The sequence below is a fragment of the Sorex araneus genome, chromosome X (assembly GCF_027595985.1).
Source record: "Sorex araneus isolate mSorAra2 chromosome X, mSorAra2.pri, whole genome shotgun sequence".
NCBI lineage: Eukaryota > Metazoa > Chordata > Mammalia > Eulipotyphla > Soricidae > Sorex > Sorex araneus.
The window spans coordinates 21,459,490-21,481,480 of NC_073313.1; the positions used below are offsets into that span (position 1 = coordinate 21,459,490).

Genomic DNA, 21,991 nt, shown 5'->3' on the forward strand with positions numbered 1-21,991 from the left:
CACTGTCGTCCCATTGTTTAGGAAGGCACCAGTAACGTCTACATTGTGAAACTTGTTACTGTTTTTGGCACATTGAATACACCACGGGGAGTTTGCCAGGCTCTGCCGTGCAGGAGGGATACTCTCGGTAGCTTGCCGGGCTCTCTGAGAGGGACGGAGGAATCAAACCCTGGTCGACCGCATACAAGACAAACACCCTACCTGCTATGCTGTCACTCCAAGGACGGCACCGCTTACAGTGCTCATAGGACCATGTGCTGGTGGATTGAACTTTCCCACATGCAAAGTATGTGTTCCAGCTATTGATTGAAGCATCTCTTCATGAAGAAGATTAGCTTCTCATATGATGAGATTCAAATCTAAACATAATGCATGTTTAGATGTATGAAGTTTTTCATACAGTGTATAAAGTTTTTTAAAAGATGAATGTGTTAAAAGTTCCACAAAAGCACTTAAGAGAGCTTATTTCTAACCTGTTAACAATCAGAGAAGACTTTACAGAGCATGTAACATTTAAACTGGATGAGCTAAAATTGCACCAGAAGAAAAAAAAAGGAGTTTGTTACTTTCTCTGTGGCAAGAATAGCTTTAGTAAGGACAAAATAATGGAAATGAATTTAGTGAAATGTGGTGTATAGCTTAGATGAATAGAGATGAGACAAAAAATTATGCTAGAGCTAAATTATGAAGATCCACTATTCAATGCCCATAAATTCAGATGGTATCCCCTCAAAAAGATAACCTATCAAAGGACATTCTCATTGCAGTGTAAAGGCTGTTGAAAAACTACACATGAAACTCAACTATAAATTACTGTGTAAACCATGGAGTCTTATTTAATGTTTTTAAATTAATGTAAAAATATTTTTAAAAAATGCCTTGCTATGGTGAACTATAAATGATGCAGAAACCACTTAGAAAAATGTATTCACCATTCCGTGATGTAGAGGCCAAAGTTTAGCTCCTTCAAAGAAAATACTGAGGTAGAAAGTAGGGTTTGAGGAGTCTAATTAGGAAACCTGGCGTATCCTCCGTGAAGAGTTGGAAACTGAGCCAACCAGATAACTCGTGAGGAGGCTGCCAACTATTTCCAGCTGAGCAAAAGTCAGACAACACAAATTTAGAATGTTGCCTATGCAGCTTGGATAGACAGTTGTCTGCAGCAGTGCTCATTGGTAAGAAAGCAGATGGCTAGATGTTAGGAAATATGTGTTTGGAGCATGTCTAGTGGAGTGAGGGAGTAGAGATGTTCAGCTTGGATAAGGAAAACAATTTGAGAAGGGGTTGCATTCTTTTGGCGTAGGGAGGCGGGCATAGTAGTGGTGCTCAGAGCTTATTTCAGGCTCTGCTCAGGAATCACTTCTGGCAGACTCAGGAGACCTTATGGGGTACCGGGGATCAAGCCCAAGCAAACACCCTACACGCTGTACTACTATTGCTCCAGCCCCAAGGGTATGAATTCTTGATGAGGTAAAAGATTAAAGGTAATGAAGAGATAAAATGAGAGGAAACTTAATTGTCATGCCACTTCAAGAGTGGCAAGTTTGACCATGATGACCATGATTGTTTTGGATTTGGCAAAAAAAAAAATTAAAACGAAAGGTACCTACTTCAAAAACAAATGCAGTGTCTCACTTATGTTTTCATCTTGAAAAAAAATAACACTACCACATCAACATGTGAACTATTTATGGAAAGAGAGCAACGTCCATATAGAAATAAATCCCATTTAGGTTAAGATGCTTTATTTTCCATTTTATAAATATATTCAGTGAACATAGCTTGAATTTTAAAGAAGTGAACATTGAAGATACTCTACCTCCTTTCTAAAAAAGTACATCACACTTAACCCATTTTTCTATCTTAAAAGATCATTGCCTGCTCATATTTTGAAAAAAGTCATAATATCAGGGACAGTCTAAATGAATTGATGGAAATATATTTCTTTTTCCTTTTCCTTTGACTGTTGTCTTAGGAAAACTCTTTTATTCTGTCCAGTGGAGTATACCTGGCTGTTGAATAGAATATATTTTAGAAATTTATCATTTCTATAGAGGTATGCTACCTAGGCTGCACATAAAATGCTATCTGCAAAGCCAGGCATGCTCATAGATCTGAATCTTTCATTCTTTTCTCATGTAGAGAATTAAGATCTTTTTCTACATGGAAAAATACTAAATATAGAAGTACCTTCCCTAAGGGAAAACAAAAGCATCTATAGTATGGTATGTTTTGTTTAAATCTGGCAGCTTTATTGAATGCATTAATCTCTTACAAATAATAACTGACTTTTAATTTTTTTTAGTTTTAATCTTTTCATATGTTTTAGCTAACTTTTTAATGAGTGCTAACTATTCTAAGGTTCTGACAGAAACTAGCTCAGTTAATCCCAACAACCCTATGAAGTATGTAAAGAGTGTTTTCTTCATCATTTAGACGTGAGACTTTCTTTAAATAATATAATCCAGAACTTCTAACTAGTTAATTGAAGATCTGAGATTCAAAGACCTACCTTATGACAGCAGAGTGAATGCTCTGCTGTCTTAAGGTAATTTATAACCACAATTATATATTGGACCTATATACTAAGAATATGAGTTTCAATAAAAGTATGAAATTTTTAATTTTGCTATTGAAGCACTGTAATTTACAGTACTGTTAGTGATAGAACTTTGCATAGACAACATTCCAACACTACATCATTTTCCAGTGTCAGTGTCCCTCCACGAAGGTCTCATGGTCCCCTTCCACCTACCCCACCCCTAACCCTTGGCGAACTCAGGTCAATAGGCCAACTCTCAAGTCTATAACCTTTGGCCATTTGTTATTTCCTTACTGTGTTGTAAGAAGAAGAAACTTTGCAACTTTATTATAGCAGGCATGCTCCACCAAGCAAAGAAAAAAAAAACAATTTACCTTTTAGCACTAATAATGCTAACCATTGTACTTTCCAACTTCAATCATTGTCCCAAAGTCATGAACCATAATATGTAAAGTCAATGAAACAGTTCCACCACTTTTAAACTTTAGTGCTTTAAACTTTGCCGTGTGTTGCAAGTTGACACTGTGGGGGGGGGGGCGGTGTTCAAAATTAAAAAAAAAAAAAAAAAAACAGAACAAGGAGCCAAAGAGATAGCAAAGCGGGCAGGGTGATTGCTTCACTAGATTCCATTCCCCATATCCCGTATGGTTCCCCCAAGCACTGCCAGGAGTGATTCCTGAGCGCAGAGCCAGGAGAAACTCCTGAGCACTGCCAGGTATGGCCCAGAAACAAAATAAAACAAAAAACTAGAGAGCACTTTAAGAAGCATGTTATGTGGAAACCAACCAAACTTAGTTTTTGTTTTTTCCTCCTGTTTCAATATTCCCATCTTCTTAGAAACAATCCAGTTCTGCCATTTTTCTAATACCTAAAGGATCTTTGTATTTTTTTTATTTCTTGGTAGAGGATGAAGGTAGAAAAGAACAGATTTAGAGATAAATTAGAAGTTGTTGCTGGTTATTGCAGGACTACACTCATGCTAAATCTGAGGTACTGTGCTTTCTCTCATTGTAAAGCATTCTTTGTTACCACATCTTGCAAATATGAAAAAGTCCATTTATGTAGCCTGGAAAGAATGGTTCAAGGTCATAACATTCACACTTTAATATGTTTTAAACTTCTAACTTCTTGTACTCTATAGTACATAATATGAAATGAAAAGTCGCTATCAATGTGAAGTGAAGTGAAATCACTTGGTTATAAAGTGGTACACAAAATACAAATATTATCATATTCCTTATAATTACTGACTAGGGAAGCTAAATTGATTTGCCTTCAGAATGTTTACACTAAATTGGATACTAAAAGATTTTCAGGGCTAGCCATTTCTTGTGGTTTTAAAACATAATTAGATTTGTGCTTGTTTATAAAAACAAAAGTGCCCTATTAAACACATATATACTTTTTAAGAAAGACACAAATTAAGAACTAGTGAATAATTACTTTTGGCCCATATGTTAACTTTTGACTTCATATTTAATAGCATTTGGTTGGGTATAAGTAACAGCTTTCTTGGCAGATTTCCATAGCAACTCCTGAGATAAGGTGCCACCATTTCACTTGAGCTTCTGGCTTTGTCGATGCTAAATACAGAAGTGCATTTGATTTTAGCTTGTCTGTTTCTATGGGGGAACAATGTACCGCAATCTTTCCACTCCTAGGCTGACTTTTTCATCCCCATGGAGACAAGATCTACCCACACAACTAAGTTCTGAAACCATTCCCAGTATGGCTAAAATCAGGGCCTTGGGAATTTATGTGACCTGTAATTAAAGTTCATTGTGAAAGAAGAGTTACCACTTCTCTTTTTGAGATATTTATTGATTTTCCACAAAAGAAAATCAGATTTTTTTTAGTGCTGTGTGAAGATTTACAATAAGGAAAAAGAAAATTACACTTGACATTTTCCTTGGTCAGATTCTGGTTTAGTATATATTTTTGATATTTTTTCTTCATAGTCCATTACCATGTTTCTTTTCTGTTTGTGCACCAGTTTTCTCAAGTTCCAAGAACAGATTCAACATATGCTTCATGGGGGTCTTAAAATACTGATTTAATTTTAGTTTGGGATTGTCTGGGCTTGTTTCTAATTCTGTATTGGTGACTTTTAGATTAGTTCTTCACTTGCTCACTATAAAAGCAATATGTGAAAAAATAATTTTAGAACCTTGATCATAGCACTGTAGCATTGTCATCCCGTTGTTCATCGAACGCTCGAGTGGGCACCAGTAACGTCTCCATTGTGAGACTTGTTACTGTTTTTGGCATATTGGATACACCACGGGGAACTTGCCAGGCTCTACCATGCGGGTGGGATACTCTCGGTAGCTTGCCGGGTTCTCAGAGAGGGGCAGAGGAATCAAACCCCGGTCAGCCATGTGCAAGACAAATGCCCTACCCGCTGTGCTATTGCTCCAGTCCAGAACCTCGATCATAGCTATATTTAATCATAACTGCACTAAGCTATACATAACTGAACTATATTAAGTGCACTTTAACAAGAATGTATTGATGTCATTTTTCACACACTCTAAATCTAGTTATAACTCATACAGATTAGTACACAGTATTCTAATATATTCTTTCTTTTTCCATTTGATTTTATTATTGCATCAATATATTCCTAATACACAGACAATAAAATCACGTAGAAAGACAAAAGTTTTAAGGAATTCAGATGACCACACTTGTTATAAAAATGTTAACTCTAACATAGCTGCTATCATTTGGGGTTGGGGTTTATTTGTTTTGGGTTTGGTTTGTTTTTTGCCCTCCGGCATCCATTCTGAAAGCACCAATAAAGATAGGTGGTAAAGAAGTCTTAAGTAGAGATTTAGAACCCCAAATTCACCACTCAATTTGTGCATTTTTACAAATTCCTGTCTCTAATTTGGTGATTATCTTTTTTTTCCATTCTAGATAAAGCATTACAGTCCTTGCTTAATATAAATATGTTAAACTGTAATTGCAAAATTCTTAACTTCAATTAAAAATGGAATTCTCCTTATTAAAAATATTATGACTAAGTTAACATCACAAAGGTGCTTGAAATTAATTTATAAGTGGGAAACAAATTTATTTATATAACTGGATTTTGTTTTGTTCATTAACAGTAAGCTAGCAACTCGCTGCAATATTTGAATACAAATTAAGTTATGGGATACAGAGAACCTTGTGACATTTCCAACATTTGAATTTTTCAAAAGGATAGCTTACTCTAATGAAATCCTTATCAGATTTGGGGTTTCTGTAATTACACTGGTGAGTGTGAAATTCAATATGTGATGCTAAATGTTAAACACAAATATAGCCAGAAACCTTTTAGAGCAGCTATAAAGTCATTTGTATTTTTTCCTAAGAGCTTGAGAGTCAGCATATCTCTAACTCTTTAGTAAAACTTTCTTTAAAAGGGCAACATTATACAGTTTTTTCAAGGGGGAAAATGAAACTCATACGTAATAGGGAGTTTTGAAATCATATTCTTTATTGTCCCAAATTTAACAGCCAATAATTTTTGAGGTAGCTAAAATTGAGAATTAACCCCCTATACTGAGTTTTTAGCTAAAATAGATGTTCGTGCTAACTTGTTTATATTCATGTTGTCTTTCTTACAAATGTGCTTTCATAGTGATTTCTGCAAAAATGCTCTCTTGCCATATACACAATTCATTTTGAAAAACCTGAAAATATAATAATCTGAGAATAAAATATGCAGATGATTTTTACAGGTTATTTTTTTAGTTTTATTTTTAAAATTTTTTTAATTTTTAAATGAATCACCGTGAGGTACAGTTACAGACTTACAAACTTTCGTGCTTACGTTTCAGTCATACAATGATCGAGTACCCAGCCCTCCACCAGTGCACATTCTCCATCATCAATGATCTCAGTATCCCTCCCACTACCCACACCCTGTTCCCCTGCACCCCACCCCGCCTCAATGGCAGGGCATTCCCTTTTGTTCTCTCTTTTGGGGTTATGTGGTTTGCAATGTAGGTATTTAGTGGCCATCATGTTCAGTCTATAGTCTACTTTCAGCTGACATCTCCCATCCTGAGTGGGCCCTCCAAGCACTTCTACTTGGTGTTCCCTTCTCTATCTGAGCTGCCTTTGCCCCCAGCATGGGAGGCAGGCTTTGAGAATTGTCTGTGACTCAATTATTTACAAAGATTGAAAATTATTATTAAAATATAAATGTCATTAAAGTGAGAGGTTAGATTAGTAATATATTTGAGGTAAAGGAAACATTCCAATAAACTTATTGTCTAGACACAATTTGACATTCTTGCAAACAACTTTTGAATATCCCATTTAGCTTTCCTGGTATTTGCTTTGCTGGGGAAGTATTTTTGGTTTTGCTTATTGCTAAGAAATGTAGTTGGCAGTGTCCCCAAAGCTGCTCCTTCTTGCCAGAGTTGTTAATGAGCAAATGATCCCAAATGTCAGACTGGTATGCCAAGAAGGTTAGTAATAAGGCATTAACATTTAGAAGTTATTGAAGGGAGAAAATCAATATTGCAGTTTGGGGTAATACCGTAAGCTCAATCAGAAGTAAGCAGAAGTCCATTTTCAACTTCTCTATTCATAAACAGTGTCACACCACAAGGGGAAATAGTTTCTTCAAATTTAAATGTTAATATGATTCCTTTCCTTACTCTACTCCCAGACTACACATAGACACCAACATATGTATTGTTGGAAAGAATTTGGTATTTCACTTCTTTTTCACATTTCAATACCTATATCCCCTCTAATATAGGGATATTAGAGGGATATCATGACACTGGAGCTTACACTAATGTTTTTCAGATAAGTCCTCGCTGAAAGAGACAGAGACAGAGAAACAGAGAGAGTAGTGGCTGCCACAGAGCCGGGTGCATGGGGGGGAGGCAAGAGGGAAACTGGGGGCATTGGTGGTGGGAAATGTACACTGGTGAAGGGATGGGTGTTGGAACATTACATAACTAAAACCCAATCATGAACAACCTTATAACTATCTCACTGTGATTCAATTTTTTAAAATATTTAAGTATTCCTACTATATTCAATATAGCAGTATTTTGAGGATAGTATATGAATATAAGAATAGGATAGACCTTTTAGAGAAAGAGTTCATAAAGATCTATGATGCTGTTCATTTAAAATATATGGCATAGTATCTTTGGTAAAATTTTAAAAAATTATAAAATTGTGCCATTATCTACTTGCTAAAAAAGCTGGACAGTAAAGCACAATTTTCAGATATCAAAATTTATCTATCACATATCAAATTTGCTGAGAACAACTTGGCAGACAAAGGCAAAATCTCTTTTTTTTCATTTTGATGAATCACTGTGAGATACAATTACAGATTTACAAGCTTTCATGACTGCATTTCAGTCAAAGAATGTTCAAGTTCCCTCCACCCATGCCCATTCTCCACCACAAATGTTCCCAGTATCCCTCCCTCCACCCCACCCCTTCCCACCCCTTGCCTCTTTCTCTCTCCTTTTGGGTGTTATGGTAAAGGCAAATTCTTTTATTGGCTTTGGGTAAGTTCTGAGAGAATGAACATACTAAATGTATCTTTATAAACCCATCTCCCCAGGTAAAAAAAGAAACCCTTACCTATTCCACTAGAATTTGGAGAATCTCCACACATTTGCAGAATTCCACTAAGCGCAATTAATAATTTAACTTGGGACATGGAAGTGTAGTCAATGTTCCGAAGATATTTTTACCACCCAGTCACATAAGTGAGTCAAGGTTCAGATGGGATTGGAACTGCTTTTTAGAGTATTTGTCAAGTAGGAAAGAGTATGGCCTAGTGTAGTTAAAAGGACAAAACCAAGAATCCATTAAGACAAATAAATAAACACCTCAAAATTAGATAATTGGTTCCAGTTTTCGAAATAATTTCACCATTGCAGACACAGTCACACATGAAGTGTTGAGTAATGGGTGATTGAACTCACCCTACTGGCAGTTCTCCCAAATTACTTTATACCAGTTATTAACCAGGAGGAATATGATATATTTAATTGCATTCTTTAATATGATCCTCTGCAATCTTAAAGTGGCTTAAAATTCTCATTAATTAAAATATGCATTGTTCATCTCTAAAGTGTGAGGGATAAAAGTGTAATCTACTATTTCCTGTAGTGCGTTCATGTCTCAGATTTCAGTCATGTTACCTTTATAGCTATTTCATTTGGAAGTGAACATTATTAGAAGATCGCTTAAGTAATGATTAATCATAAAATGGGCTGCAATAGCAACACAATCTGCCAGTAAGCTGCCATCTACTCATCACTGAAGAAAAAATTTACTAAAAATGATTATATTTTTGCTAATGTCTCATTGGAGTTTTAATATTCTTTTTATTGAAAATCTCAAAATAGATTTATCTACTGAAATATTTTTAAATATTTTTATGGAAAGGTTTAAGATTTGATTTAAGTGTTTTATATTTGAGGGAAAGAATCCTCTGCTCTATTAGGTTTATAGCTGAGGCCTGTGAACTAAAGTGATAATGAAAATTAACAGAAGAAAAGCTACATAAATTTTTATTTTGTGTTGACATTTTTAGTTTTACATGCACAGGGACCTTTGTATAAAAGAAAGACCCAAATAAGCAGTTAGGTCTGGGGGGAATATATACCATTTTAACAAAAAGCAATAAATAAATGTTGAAGAGACTAAGTGAAGGAAAAGGAATCTAAATTCCGGAAGGTAAATAGTGGGAAGGTAAATATTGGGGATTAACAAGATATGTGTTATTTTGGTGAGGTAGGTTTGTGTAAACCCACCTTGATGTCAGTTTTCTATATCCAATGATAAGGGTTGTTCTCCTCAAGATATGAGAGACAAAAAGGGAGTATCTTCACAGAGTGTAATTTGTGCCCTGCTTTGATATCTTACCTGTATCACTGTATCACTGTCATCCCATTGATCATCGATTTGCTAGAGCAGGCGCCAGTAGCATCTCCATTCGTCCTAGCCCTGAGATTTTAGCAGCCTCTCTTTACTCATTCTTCCCAGTGGTGCCACATTGGAGGCTCTTTCAGGGTAAGAGGAACAAGACCCATCATTGTTACTGTATTTGGCATATCGAATATGCCATCGGAGAGCTTGCCAGGCTCTGCTGTGTGGGCAGGATACTCTTGGTACCTTGCCAGGTTCTCTGAGAAGGATATTTTACCTAGTAAATTATTTTTACTAAATAATTACTTTAGTATTTACTTTAGTAAATGATATTTTATCTAGTAAAATATATTTATACTTAATATAATTATAATTAATAAAGTTGAGCTTTCTCATACTCAAAATTTTTAACTAATAAAATTTAAAAACAAAAATGCAGAAAGCATTATACAATTATACCATGAAGCCTTTGAAGTTAGATTATTCATCTTTCTTTCCCTAACACTTGCTATAATAATATAGACACCCATTAAATCCTACATTGAGAAATTTAGCCTTACTAAAATTAATTTTCCCATTTTTATTTAAAATTTGGTGAACTCTGGGATGGCAATATAATGTGCTGATATTCCATAGTATATTTTTTAACATATCTATATTACTCCATTAAAATAAACTTATGGTAAATAGAATAAACTTATTAAGTACCTCTGTGAGTAGTAAACATAAAAGAGCTTTTCAATTTTTACTAATATGTAAGCTTCATGTAATAGATACTTAAGATCTGCCTTTATTTCAGGTAGTGGTTTATAATGCAGATTTTTAAAAAATATGTATGGTATACTCATAACAATCAAGTCATAAGTGTACTCTGAGGTCATGGTATAGCAATAGCTATATTAAAATTTGATATTACTTTCATAAGGAAATACTTTGTCTCTTGTGAATTATGCATAGAGAATAGAACTTTGATTTGTCAATTTAGAGGAACATTCTAATTATCTGGAAAAAATTCATAATCTGTTTGCTTGAATCTAAGTTAATCAAATATGTTCTTTTACTTGAAATTGCTATGGAGTTCCCTAAATGCTATAAGTGAAAACATAAACTATACCAATATTTACTATTTATGATTTCTTTTGAAAAATAGATTATCATGAAAATTATACTATTGTTCTGATAGTTTATTTGAATTCAACCTTTGTGAGAAGATAGGCCCTCAGAATTTGGAAAGACATCTTAGGAAGCTAAAAGATCATTCTGTTATATCATTTCAATCATCTTCTCCAAGATGGATTATGGTTAACTGCCAAAAATCAAAGAAAATTAATCCTAACAACAAAAGGGAAAAATGTCTTAGGAATTCCCATCAAGCTATCAGTGTTTCTCAATAGAAACTTTACAGGCCAGAAGAGAGTGGAACAATATGTTCAAAAAATTAAAGAAAAGTAATTGTCAGCCATGAATACTCATTTTAGATTAATTATCCTTCATTAAGACAAGATGCAGACTTTCCCAAGCAAAAACTGAGCAACTGATCACTGAAATATCTGCTTTGCAAGAAGTGCTGAAAGGAATTCTTCGAGCTATTAATTTATACCATGAAAATTTGCAACAAATAAATATGTTTAGTTTTATTTTTAATTTTTGGAGACACCATTCAAATCACAATTAGTCTCATTTTTGGTCTGAATGTTCTCAACCACGGTATCAGGCCACTCTTTCCAATACTTAGAATTAGAAAGATAACTATTACTAGCAATTCATTGTGCTAGATAATCTTATAGTTCTAGAAAACTTAAATCTGAGCAAATATAATTTGAAGAATGGGAGAGGAGGGCTTCAGATAGTTATGCAAAAACAAACTTTATAAAGCACAAACTAATTCTACTTTTTTAGGAGCTCTGAATGTATTAACTGTATGGGATTAGAATGCCTCTGTTATCAACTAGCAGCTTAAGACCAGTAGGCTATGACTTTGCCCTTACATTTGTTCTCAAGTTCATTAATAATGGAAGTGAGCATTCCTACTGAGTTTTCTCTTAGAACTCGGAAGTAGGAGGATTCTTTGGAGTTTCTATTTTGGTTTAATTATTTATTTCCTTCTCTACTTATTTTCTTCTCTTTCCTCCATTATGGAACCTTTTTTTACCTATTTTTTTAAAAACATAACCATTCTGTTTCTTTGTGCCTTCATCCCTATACTGTAATAGTCAGGCAACTGAAGGATCACCAGCTCTCCTGGCAGGTAGACTATTAGAAACCTAACAACGTTTTTGAAACTTCTATTTCCAGACTTCTGATTTCTGTTCATTATTGAGCTGTCCTTCGTGGTGATATTTTTTAATACATAAAACAAAATGCAAAGGATCTTTTGCAGCATATCCAACACAAATCCTTTGCGCAAAGAACTTGCAAGGGAAAATGGGATAAGTCTTCAATATATGACTCCACCTGGCACTGAAACTGGGTTCACAGTTCAGGTATTGAGAGGTTTTGTAATGGAAACAAGCAGTTTCTATTGTCCTAGCGGGGCTGATAACCTCACAAATAGAGGTTTCAGTGGTGAGTGGAAGCTAGGTCTTGACTAAATAACATGCTAAGCAGAATAGGACTAATGCTACTGGAGTGTAAGAGATTAATACTTGGCATAGATACCACAACAAAATTGGTGAAAAATATTACTAGAGATTGATTTTTAATAGTAGTGAATAGGTAATATTAAGTTGGTCAAAATATTGGTCAAAAGAAATCAAAACATGCAGAAGCCATATAATTTAAGTCTCTTAAGGAACATGCAATTTCCATTTGTCCTTTTACAAGACAGGAATACTGCTCAGTTTAAGAAAAGATTATCTGAAGGATATAATAACAGTAATTCAAAAATACGCTTGCACTCTATGTGTATAGCAGCATTATGTATAGTAGTCACCGCATGGAACCAACCTAACTGTCCATTGACAGAATCAAGAAGTAGTAATATGAATTTTCAATAAATTCTATTCTTGCCACTTAAAAAAGATGAAATTGTGCCATTTATAACACAAAGGATGGAATTTGAGGTGACTATACTAAGTGATAGAAGAAAGTGAAAAAATAATCAACTTGTTTCACTCATGTATAATAGAAATAATTAAAACAAACTGAATAAAACAGCAAAAGAAAGAAAAGATGACTGAGGTGTGGGGGTGATAATAGAGTGGGTAGGGCATTTGCCCCTATAGGGCACCCCATATAGTCCCTCAAGCCCCTTCAGGAATGATTCATGAGTGCGGAGTCAGGAATAAACCATGAGCACTGCTGGATGTGACTAAAAAAAAGAGGAGAGGAAAAAAAAGATGAAGAGGCAAGAGAGCTATTATAGTGAATATGGCACTTTTCTTCCATGTGTCCAATCCAAGTTTGATCTCCAACACCACAGATAGTCCCCCTAAGCACAGAACCAGACCTTCACCCTGAGAATTGCCAGGTGTAGTCCCAACCATTCCCTCCCCACCAAAAGAGAAAAGATGAAATCCTGCAGTTTACTCCAACTTGGATAGTACTGGAGGGTATCATACTGACCAAAGTGAGTCAAATAGAAAACGGTAAATAGCCAAAGATCTGTCATACAGGGAGTATAAAGAAACACAGTAAGGGAATAAACAGCAGCCAATATTAACAGACCCTAAGAGTCAGTCTATAGAACTGAGTTTGCTTTGTGAGGGCTGAGGGGTGAGAGGACACCTTGAGATAGTTGGTAGAGGGATATTGACTCAAGGATGGTGGATCTGGCGGAACAACGTGACATTCATGCAACATTAGTATTAACAGTATTGCAAAACACAGTGCATACATAAATTCATTTTGTCAGTAAACTTAATATTTTTGTGTAAAAACATATAATTTCAGCTACAATGAAAAAGGTAAGAATATGGAAAAGAAAACCCAGCAGAAACACAAAGGGAAGGAAAAGGAGAAAGTTTTGAGAGCCAAAAAGAGATTTTCAAAAAGTTAGACATAAATGTTAATGTCCACAAACATCAGACAGAAATAGACCTTCTTGGAACATATCGTCATGAAATGAGTTTGTTTTCATGTTTCATATTTTGTTTAATTAGTCATCAGCTTAATCTGTCATACCTGAACCTCTCAGCCTGCCAAAGCTGTGCATATTCAAAATTCAGAATCCATGAACCAAGACAGACAGTTGATTCAGTGCTGTGAGACTTGGAATTTCTTAGACTTGTTATGTTTGCCTCAAAAGTGATAGGAGCAATTTATAGTTAACACTTCATAAAACTACAGTTTAGAATAATTTTGTTCAAGAAATTGACCTCCTTCATTTTGATCTATTCTCAGTAGACCATGGTATTTCCATCAGATTCCTCTTCACGAAACTTTGAAATGGTTTGAACTGTGTCACGATATTACTTGATAATAGAACCAAAAGTAAAATACGATGTGCTGTGCCCCCACTACTAGGCTTCTGGCTTATCAACTCTCTGATATGTGGTACAAAAGCTCAAATTTCTCCAGCCAGCAGGTCCCAATGGAACTGGCTTATAGCAGGAGGTTCCAAACTGCAGTGGAAGCAAGAGTCACTTTGCTTGCTGGCTTAAAATGCAGATCCTAAGTCCCGTATCCAGAAAGTATGACTGGGTAGAGATAACAGCTGAAAATTTGTGTGTTATAGAACCTTCACTCGTAAGATTTGGTCTAACCTCTGTTAGTAGAAAGGGAAACTTGCCCAAGGGCATTATCTTCTTTTATACTAATATATACAGACCAGGAACAACATTTAGCCTAAACAACATTTAGGAGGTATTTATGATCTCTTGAAGTATAATTCATCCTAAAGGAAAGAATACCATAAACGTAACTAAGGTGATGTGATTACCTCAGTTTTCAGTTCAGAATTATTATTAGGTGTATATGGACTATTGGGGCACCCCTAGAAGTTGAGCCACTCAAGGTTATGTTGTTTCTGAGGGGGGAGTAGGGATGTGTTCAAAATAACGACTTATGAAATGTTTGAATCGCATCAATTAGTAGCAATTTAAATTTGGAAATGGCTCTGTTCCCCAAGTTAGATATTTCACTATTGCTGTTTGAAATTCCTTAATCCTATAGAACAAAATGGCAGAAGCCAGAACTAGCATCCCAATATGAAAATTTTCTTTTAAACTGAGGTATGATCTTTTGTTTCATCTCATCTACATGTGAAGATTATTGAGTACCCAGCTCCTTTTCTGATAAAAAAAAGCTTATAATGCAAATAAAATTTTGTTCTATTGAGTTCTGAGTTATGCTAGATCATGCTTTCTAGAGTGTCATGGGTAGCACCCAGCCTTCCCATCTTCTCTGGGAGATGGAAATGAACAGCATGCTTCGTCTGTCCTACTCCCTCTTTATCCCTTCATCTTGATATAACTCAAGAAGTTCCATAAGATGGTATAGATAAATGTCTGCCCTAGGCTAGGAAGAAAAATATATTGCTATTACTGACTTTTAGCTGCTGAGAAAATTTAAATTCCTCAGAATTCAAACCAAAATGAACAAAAGAAACTACTTTGTTTTATTCCTGTGGTTCTTTGTTTCCCAGTCCACTCAGGAACTAGTATCTTCCAGTACTAGTTCCTTGACATGTGGCTTGTGCTCCGATGTAAGTTTACTCTTTCGTCATGCTTACCCTTTGAGAGCTATTCAGCTCTCAGCACTTTGGTTGGCCAACATTAGCCTCCTCTTTAGGGTCACACTAGCTGGGCTGTCTGTCTCACTGCCTGGCCCATGGTACCATAGTAGTTAGACAACTGGTAAACCAGAAAACTTTTCCTCCTACTTCTTGATTGGATGAATTTGAGAAAAAAATCTTGTATAGAAATGCAGTTTCATTTTCTTCAGAGACCAATCATTTCACGTGCACATGGAGAAAACTTTCAACATAAGCCTTTTCTGATTAAAATTATAATTGTACATATATAAGTGTAGAAGTGGGGGAAGATGTAGCTGTGCTGTGTATATTGTGTACATAAAATTGGTGTGTCCTTACAACCAAGCCTGAAACAAAATAAATGTTCCATGTATGGCCAAGTAGACTTGCATGCCAACAGAAAGACATGATGGTATTAAAACCATATGCAATTCTAGCCGTAGGTTTCTCTTTTTTCTTCATGGGTATTGCATGATGGTATTTCTAATACAGATACTGATATGCTTTGGTGATAATAGCACTCGCAGGTCTTTCACCATATTGTATCACTGCTTTATCATATTAGGCTAATACACTGCGAGAGTTGGTAGAACCTCTCCATGCCAAATCGGATCCACTTCTGTTGGCACTCAACCCATTGGACTCACAGATTGATAAGCTAATGTTTAGAGAATTTAGATCGGAGAGAGTCGGCACGGCACAGACTCAACATCAACCTCTTTCAAGCAACTAAAATGGCCTCGTCCTTGCTGTTTATAACAGAAAACAGACTTTTTAAAAGCTTAGATCATCAAATGTTTTGGATTGGGGGCCCCCCTAAAGGGATATTAAGAGGGGCAGGCCACTCTTAAGAAGAATGCGAGCTTTCTGCATTGGGACTAGCATAAGATCAAAGCCAAGCAAGATGGAGCACAGTGACAGAAATCTGCCCTTTCTGTGGGAGAACAGAAAGGGAAGGGTATTGACTGGGGAAGGGCTCTGTGGTGACACGTCAGTGTGTTCTCCTGACACCAGGAGAGGAGAGGGATCAGCTCTGATAACTAGAAAACCCTGGCTGGTTAATGGACACGTGGGTGCGTCTTTAAGTCAAATCAGAGGAAGCAAATTCTGTGTATTAAGTGTATTTTGCATTTTTAAAACTTGACGTGTTGTATTGTACTAAATTAAGTGTAATCTATTAAGGCAAGGTATACACAACCTGCTCTGAAACTTTTGATGTTTATTCTATTATAAAGTGTATTCGGGTACAACACAGAAACTGCTTTCCGTGACATTAATGAAGAAACTTCTTCCTGCCAGGCTTTATTAGATTCCTCAGCTAGAATCGTAATCTTTTCCTTATTTCTTGGCACTTGTAAACAAATGGTGTTGCGTCATAGGACAGGCATGAGCTATTCTTTTCTGTAAACTTTCCTGAATCTATAGGCTGTGGTTTTCACTTCTGAAAAAGTATTTTGTCAGGATGTCTTTCAAACTAGCTTCAGATATTATTTAATACTGTGTAACTGGGACCCCTGTGGCTCAATATTGCTTATTTTCTTCTGTAGTGGATGTGAATTTCCTTTATTTAGTTGGATAAGATACTCTGTAATAATTTCAATGCTAATTAATGGATATTTCATACTGTGCAATGAACAGACAAGTTAACATTGTATTTGCAAATGTTTTTTTTCCTTCCTGTCACCTCAGTGTGTGGTGTTGCATAATGTGAATACCTGTAAAAATATAAATTACTTAAAAATAAAAAAAATGACCAATTGGTATTAGATCTTTTAGATAGCTAAGTTCTTGCTATGCTTGATAGTAAATATCTTTCTAAAAAGGAGTTATCTATGCTTCTTTCTCAGAAATGGAATTTGTGTTGTGAATAAAATCACATTGCTCTGCCTTACAATTGCCTCTGTGCTCTAACCATTTTGACGTGTTTTTGAAGTATACATATATATAAATGATGGTTCTGGTGTGTAGAAGTCCATCAAAAATTATTAACTATTAATAGTAGTGGGGTTGTCGAGTCATTCTCCCTGTTTAAGTTATAGTAAATCTAATTATATGAAGATTTTTTTTCCTCGGTAAGAAATATAGTGACTACACATTTTTTTTTAATTTAACCACCTCTTTAGTTTTAAATTGTCACCCTTTTTGAATTCCTCAGAACCCAGTGCCAGAACTCAGCAGCAGGTCAACTCTATGTCTCTGTTAGTTAAATATTCCAAAAATTCTGTGGGTAAATCTCAAATATGTCATTTATGTTTGTGATTGTCCTTCAGAGAAGCTTCCCTTCTTTAGGTCAATTAATCAGTGCCAAGGACACCAAGATTGTGCCATCAGCCCTATTTGTCATGAAAGCTAATATAGTACTCAGAAAATTCCACTGCTGTTCTATTGGTAGCCTTCAATCACATGATGTGACAGAAATTACATAAGGAGAATGAAGTGTAGTCCAACTTTCAGCTGTGTCTCTTTCATTACATCCATGCAGAAAGTAAGCTTTAGTGGTATAGAATGGGAATTGAGAAACACTAGTTTGGAGAAATTTAATTGTAGTGAAGCGCAAGGTCATTCTTACAGGGCTGGGTTTCTCATGTTCTCAAGTGTTTTTTTTTGTTTTTTTTGCAGTGCTAGGGAATGAAGCCAGGGACTCACGTGCAAGGCAAGTGGCCTACTGCCGAGCTACACCCCCAGCCCCACATGTCCTTAAAAATGCATGTAGCCATGTCCGTGATTTACTCAGGCTGTCCCTTTTGAAGAAGGAATTTTATAATACTAAAATCAATTTTATTTTAAGGAGAGAATAGTAATTTGCCTAAAAGAAAATAAACAAATTACTTATGGTTATAAAAAGGTAGTTGGTTACAGAGTGATGAGTAAAATCCAGTTTTTTAGTTTTCTTCTTCTATTTTCTGCTAACAGCAAACTGGCCTCCCCAGTTTTACAATGCTAGGCATCACTAGTTGACTTATATAAAAGCATGAATTAAGAGTGCTAATATTCAATTATAAAACAACTCAAATTACAGTGTGAACTCTTGAACACACAATCATCTTTAGCATAAAACCTACAAACATCAAGCCCATCTACATTAAATCCATTAAAAGAATAATTGTCATTTTACATATAAATAAGTTGTAAATTATGGTGCACTGGTAAATTAGTATTCATAGAAAATATCCCCCCTGTCTCAATGCAAATGTTAATTGCCCTTCATGCCAAGAATAGCGCTTCATATACGTGACACTATTAGCCTGAAAGCCTGCGAGCACTCTGCGTCTGTACAAGCACAAATGCCTCTCACATTTGACTGGTGACTAATGCTACTATGTCCAGCCTTCTCTCCCACTTGTGACAGGCTTTCCCAGCCTTCTGTGCTCATTACACAGCTGTGTTGTGGAAGGAACAACTGTTTCCACAAGGACATCATTGTCCAATTTTATAAGAGCACAGTTCCCTTCCAAAGCATGTTCCAGAACTGATTATCCATTATTGGCTCGGTCCTTAAGAGTCCATTTGGTAGATTCGTTTTGTTGGTGTTTTGTTTTCATTTTCCTCTCTCCTTCAACACTGTTGTTGCAGGAGCATGGAAAAGGGGACAATGCCAGAAGGAAAGTATAGGGGGCCAAGTTTTGTATTCTGTCCTTTATTCGCACCAAAGACACATGAATGAAAATGTACAGGGGCTGCCATAAAAATTACACAGTCACCTGATAGGAAACCCTTTTGGAGTACTTGGAGTAGAAAGCAAGAAAATAAATCACTAAGTTTAAATGTTGGGTGGAAGTGGCACCAAGAAATGGAAGTGTGATTGAGGCTTATTTAGTGTGGGGTACGGGGTGGGGGGTGGGGGTGGAGATTCCTACAGGAGCACACATGTGACCTATTGAGGTACAGGAAGAAAAACACTGGCCTTCCCTCTCAGGTTTTATATTTCTTCCTTTCTCATTTCTTTTCTGTGTCTGTTTTATACCATACATATCTATGACTCCGGAATAATGCATGCATATAAGTTCTCAACAACAGGAGTGTACTAACCGGAAAGGATGCACAGTGAAAAAGTTTGGAAACCAGTGAGCATGAACGTAAGAAAATACGCCAACCCAAGACCTTTTAGTATTGGAGAAATGAATTATCATGGGCTAATAAGCCATGTTCAAGAAATTTCCAACCAACTATTATTTTGAGTTGGCTAATCTTTAAGGCTTTCTCTCTCACTACCTGGAGGTAATATGTCACCTGAAAGAACCAAACGAGGAACTGTTGTGATGCGCACCACATCCCTAGAGGGTCACAGTAGTTCAGAGTATAGTCAGAGCAAAATAATAGTGAGGAGGAAGTTCCACCCCTTCTACTTTTGACAGCCAGATATGGCCCTGCCTTGGCACAGAGTACAATTTAATTTATCAGTAACTTCATTGTGAGCCTCAACTCTATCGGTCTATAAAATGTCATATAGCAAAGAAATATATCCTCTTTGCTCTAACATTGGATTAGAGAAATATGTCTTCTGATAGGATTAATTTCCACGCTGTAAACAGTTTGGAATCAAAGAATATTTTTTGAGGTGTCAGAGCTCAAACCCCAGGCCTCACAAAATCAAGGTCTGCCTTCTACCACTAAGTCATTTCCCCCATCCTTAGCAAATGTAATTTGGGAGAGAATTCATTCCTTCATAGGGCCTGAATAATTAGATATAAATTAAAATGTCATTGTTGCAGCAACACACTTCCTCATTAGGAATCGCAGAAGCTTCCTCTGTATGTCCTGTGGTTTGCATGTACTCTTCAACGCTTTGCCAACTTTCAGAAAACATTCATTCAAAATGCAAAAGAGCTGGTTTGGGGCCAGTGTTCCAATGGCTGACCTGGCACGTTGAAAGAAAATCAATCAGGAAGCTGACCTCACCAAGTGCTTGCCTCCTCTTCTAAAGCAAGCCGATGCTAGAAGAAAAGCAAGGGTTTAAGAAAGAGAGAAACCAGAAGAGAAATGAGAAGGAGACGAAGAAGAGGGAAAAAAGAGAAGAAAATTAAGGTGCTTTCATATTTTCGGTTGCAACAGTAGCCCCATTTGACTTACTTGCTATTCAACTGAGGAAAAAAAAACTCAAGGAAACCAATTGCAAATGATAAAAGAAAATAAAGGTCTGTTTTTGTCTTGAATGTTGAGTTCTGTGTTGTTTTGACTGTTGAACACAGTGAATCAGATTAATAATGTGACTCCGCCCCGCACCCCCTCCTTTGAAGATAAAAAGACTCTTTGTCTAGTCTTACAATGTTAAGTAATTGGTGGCATTTTGTGGTAGCTTGGCATCTCAGTTCTTCATCCTTCCTCATCCCACTACTGTGTCTTGTGGTGTTGCATGTGTAGGATGTGGAGGGGGTGGGGAAGGGAGGCCATACTCAGCTCTCACAGGAGCTACACTTCCAATACTATACTTGGAAATGTTTCTGTGTTCCGTCTCATTGTGATTCCTCGTTCAGATGTGCTGCCTAGGGAGAAAGCCATCCTCAGTTCTTCTTACAGCTGTTAAACCAGATTCTTTGTAGAATTAGTTTGTTTTTTTTTTACTTGGATGCTCCCACCCACCCACCCACCCTTAGCAGCAAGAAGGAAAAATAACGTTCAGTTTTTATTTAATAGCTATGGTTGTCACTTTTATAGTAAATCTCTACTCTTCTGAAAGTAAAGTTACATTGAAACTTGACTTTTAAAAAAATGAGTCATCTCACACAGTGTTCCACAAAATAAAAAAGTGGGGAGAAAGAAAACAAAACATACACTCGCTGGACTGTTAGGTAACATAGAAGACAGTCATCTTAAAGATTGCCTCCATGAAAATATCTCTGCCTCACTTAAATCCTTGAAGTAGAATCTGAATCCCATTTTTCAAGAACTGAAAAACTAATAATACTTCAGGTCACCTGACATCTCAACTCTCAGCACTCACATCTGTTCCAGACCCCGTTTCCACCCTACCCCTGCTCTGTTAAATCACATCTAGCTGTGGAGACAGTCCACCCGGGAAGCCAGGTTTGACCTCCACTAAATAATTCCTTGGGGTCCCTTGCTGACCTAGGATTTTATGAAGTAGAATTACATTGCTCAAATCCTTGTTCTTCACAACTCCAATTAGTTCCTTTAAATGACCTCATGGTTTTGTGCCTTCTGACTCCAAAGCATTCTCAGTTAAAAATTTCTGTCTCATTTTAGTCTTGACCTTAACCAGCTCTTTTATAATAACAGTTCTCCCTCTCCCTGCACCTCAAAATCCTCAAGGTGTTAAACACAGTCAAGGAGAAATCAATGCAGAATTGAAAAAAAGGGATTTTCTTAAAAGATTTTATTTAAGGAAAACTTTATGTCTTAGATATATGCTAGGAAGTTAAAATTCAGCATAGAGGAATTTGTGATGGCATGTGCTGGAAATAATAAGGGATTTTCTAATGGAAGGACTCAATAATCATACCTGCCACTAGGTGCTAACCTTAATAGCAGACCAAAATTGAATTGAAAACTTTAATTAAGCTTCTCCTTTTTAATCTGGAAGGTGAGCCCTTCAAGTTAAGGCACTGTGGGTGTTGGAAAGCTTTGGGATAGCTTTAAGTAATTCTTTTTTTAAAAAAAATTGAGACAGCTATTTTAAAGATATCTCAATCACAAGTTCATTACCACCTACTGTTAAATACACAGTTCAAATAAATACTGACAAAACGGCAGAATAGAAATCTTATTAAAATAATAGACTGTGGACTCAGACTGCCCAGCTATAGTTTTAGCTCCTCTATTTTCCAAATACGGTCTTGAATAAGGTATTTCCCTACTACAAAATGAAATAGAGACCTACCCTTAGTATTGTTCTG

General features: G+C 36.1%; 1 protein-coding gene across 5 annotated transcripts in view; it reads left to right on the plus strand.

Annotated features, from left to right (window-relative positions):
• Positions 1-21,991, plus strand: part of CNKSR2 (connector enhancer of kinase suppressor of Ras 2) — a 266,721-nt gene that overhangs the window by 238,015 nt on the left and 6,715 nt on the right. The window contains exon 21 of one of the 5 annotated variants that reach the window (XM_055120828.1): positions 15,703-17,035. The exons of the other annotated variants lie outside the window; for them this stretch is intronic. Coding sequence (XP_054976803.1) covers positions 15,703-15,707 — 5 coding nt within the window. The 3' untranslated portion in view covers positions 15,708-17,035. Of the gene's footprint in view, positions 1-15,702; positions 17,036-21,991 lie in introns of those variants that run through there. 5 annotated transcript variants of the gene reach the window in all.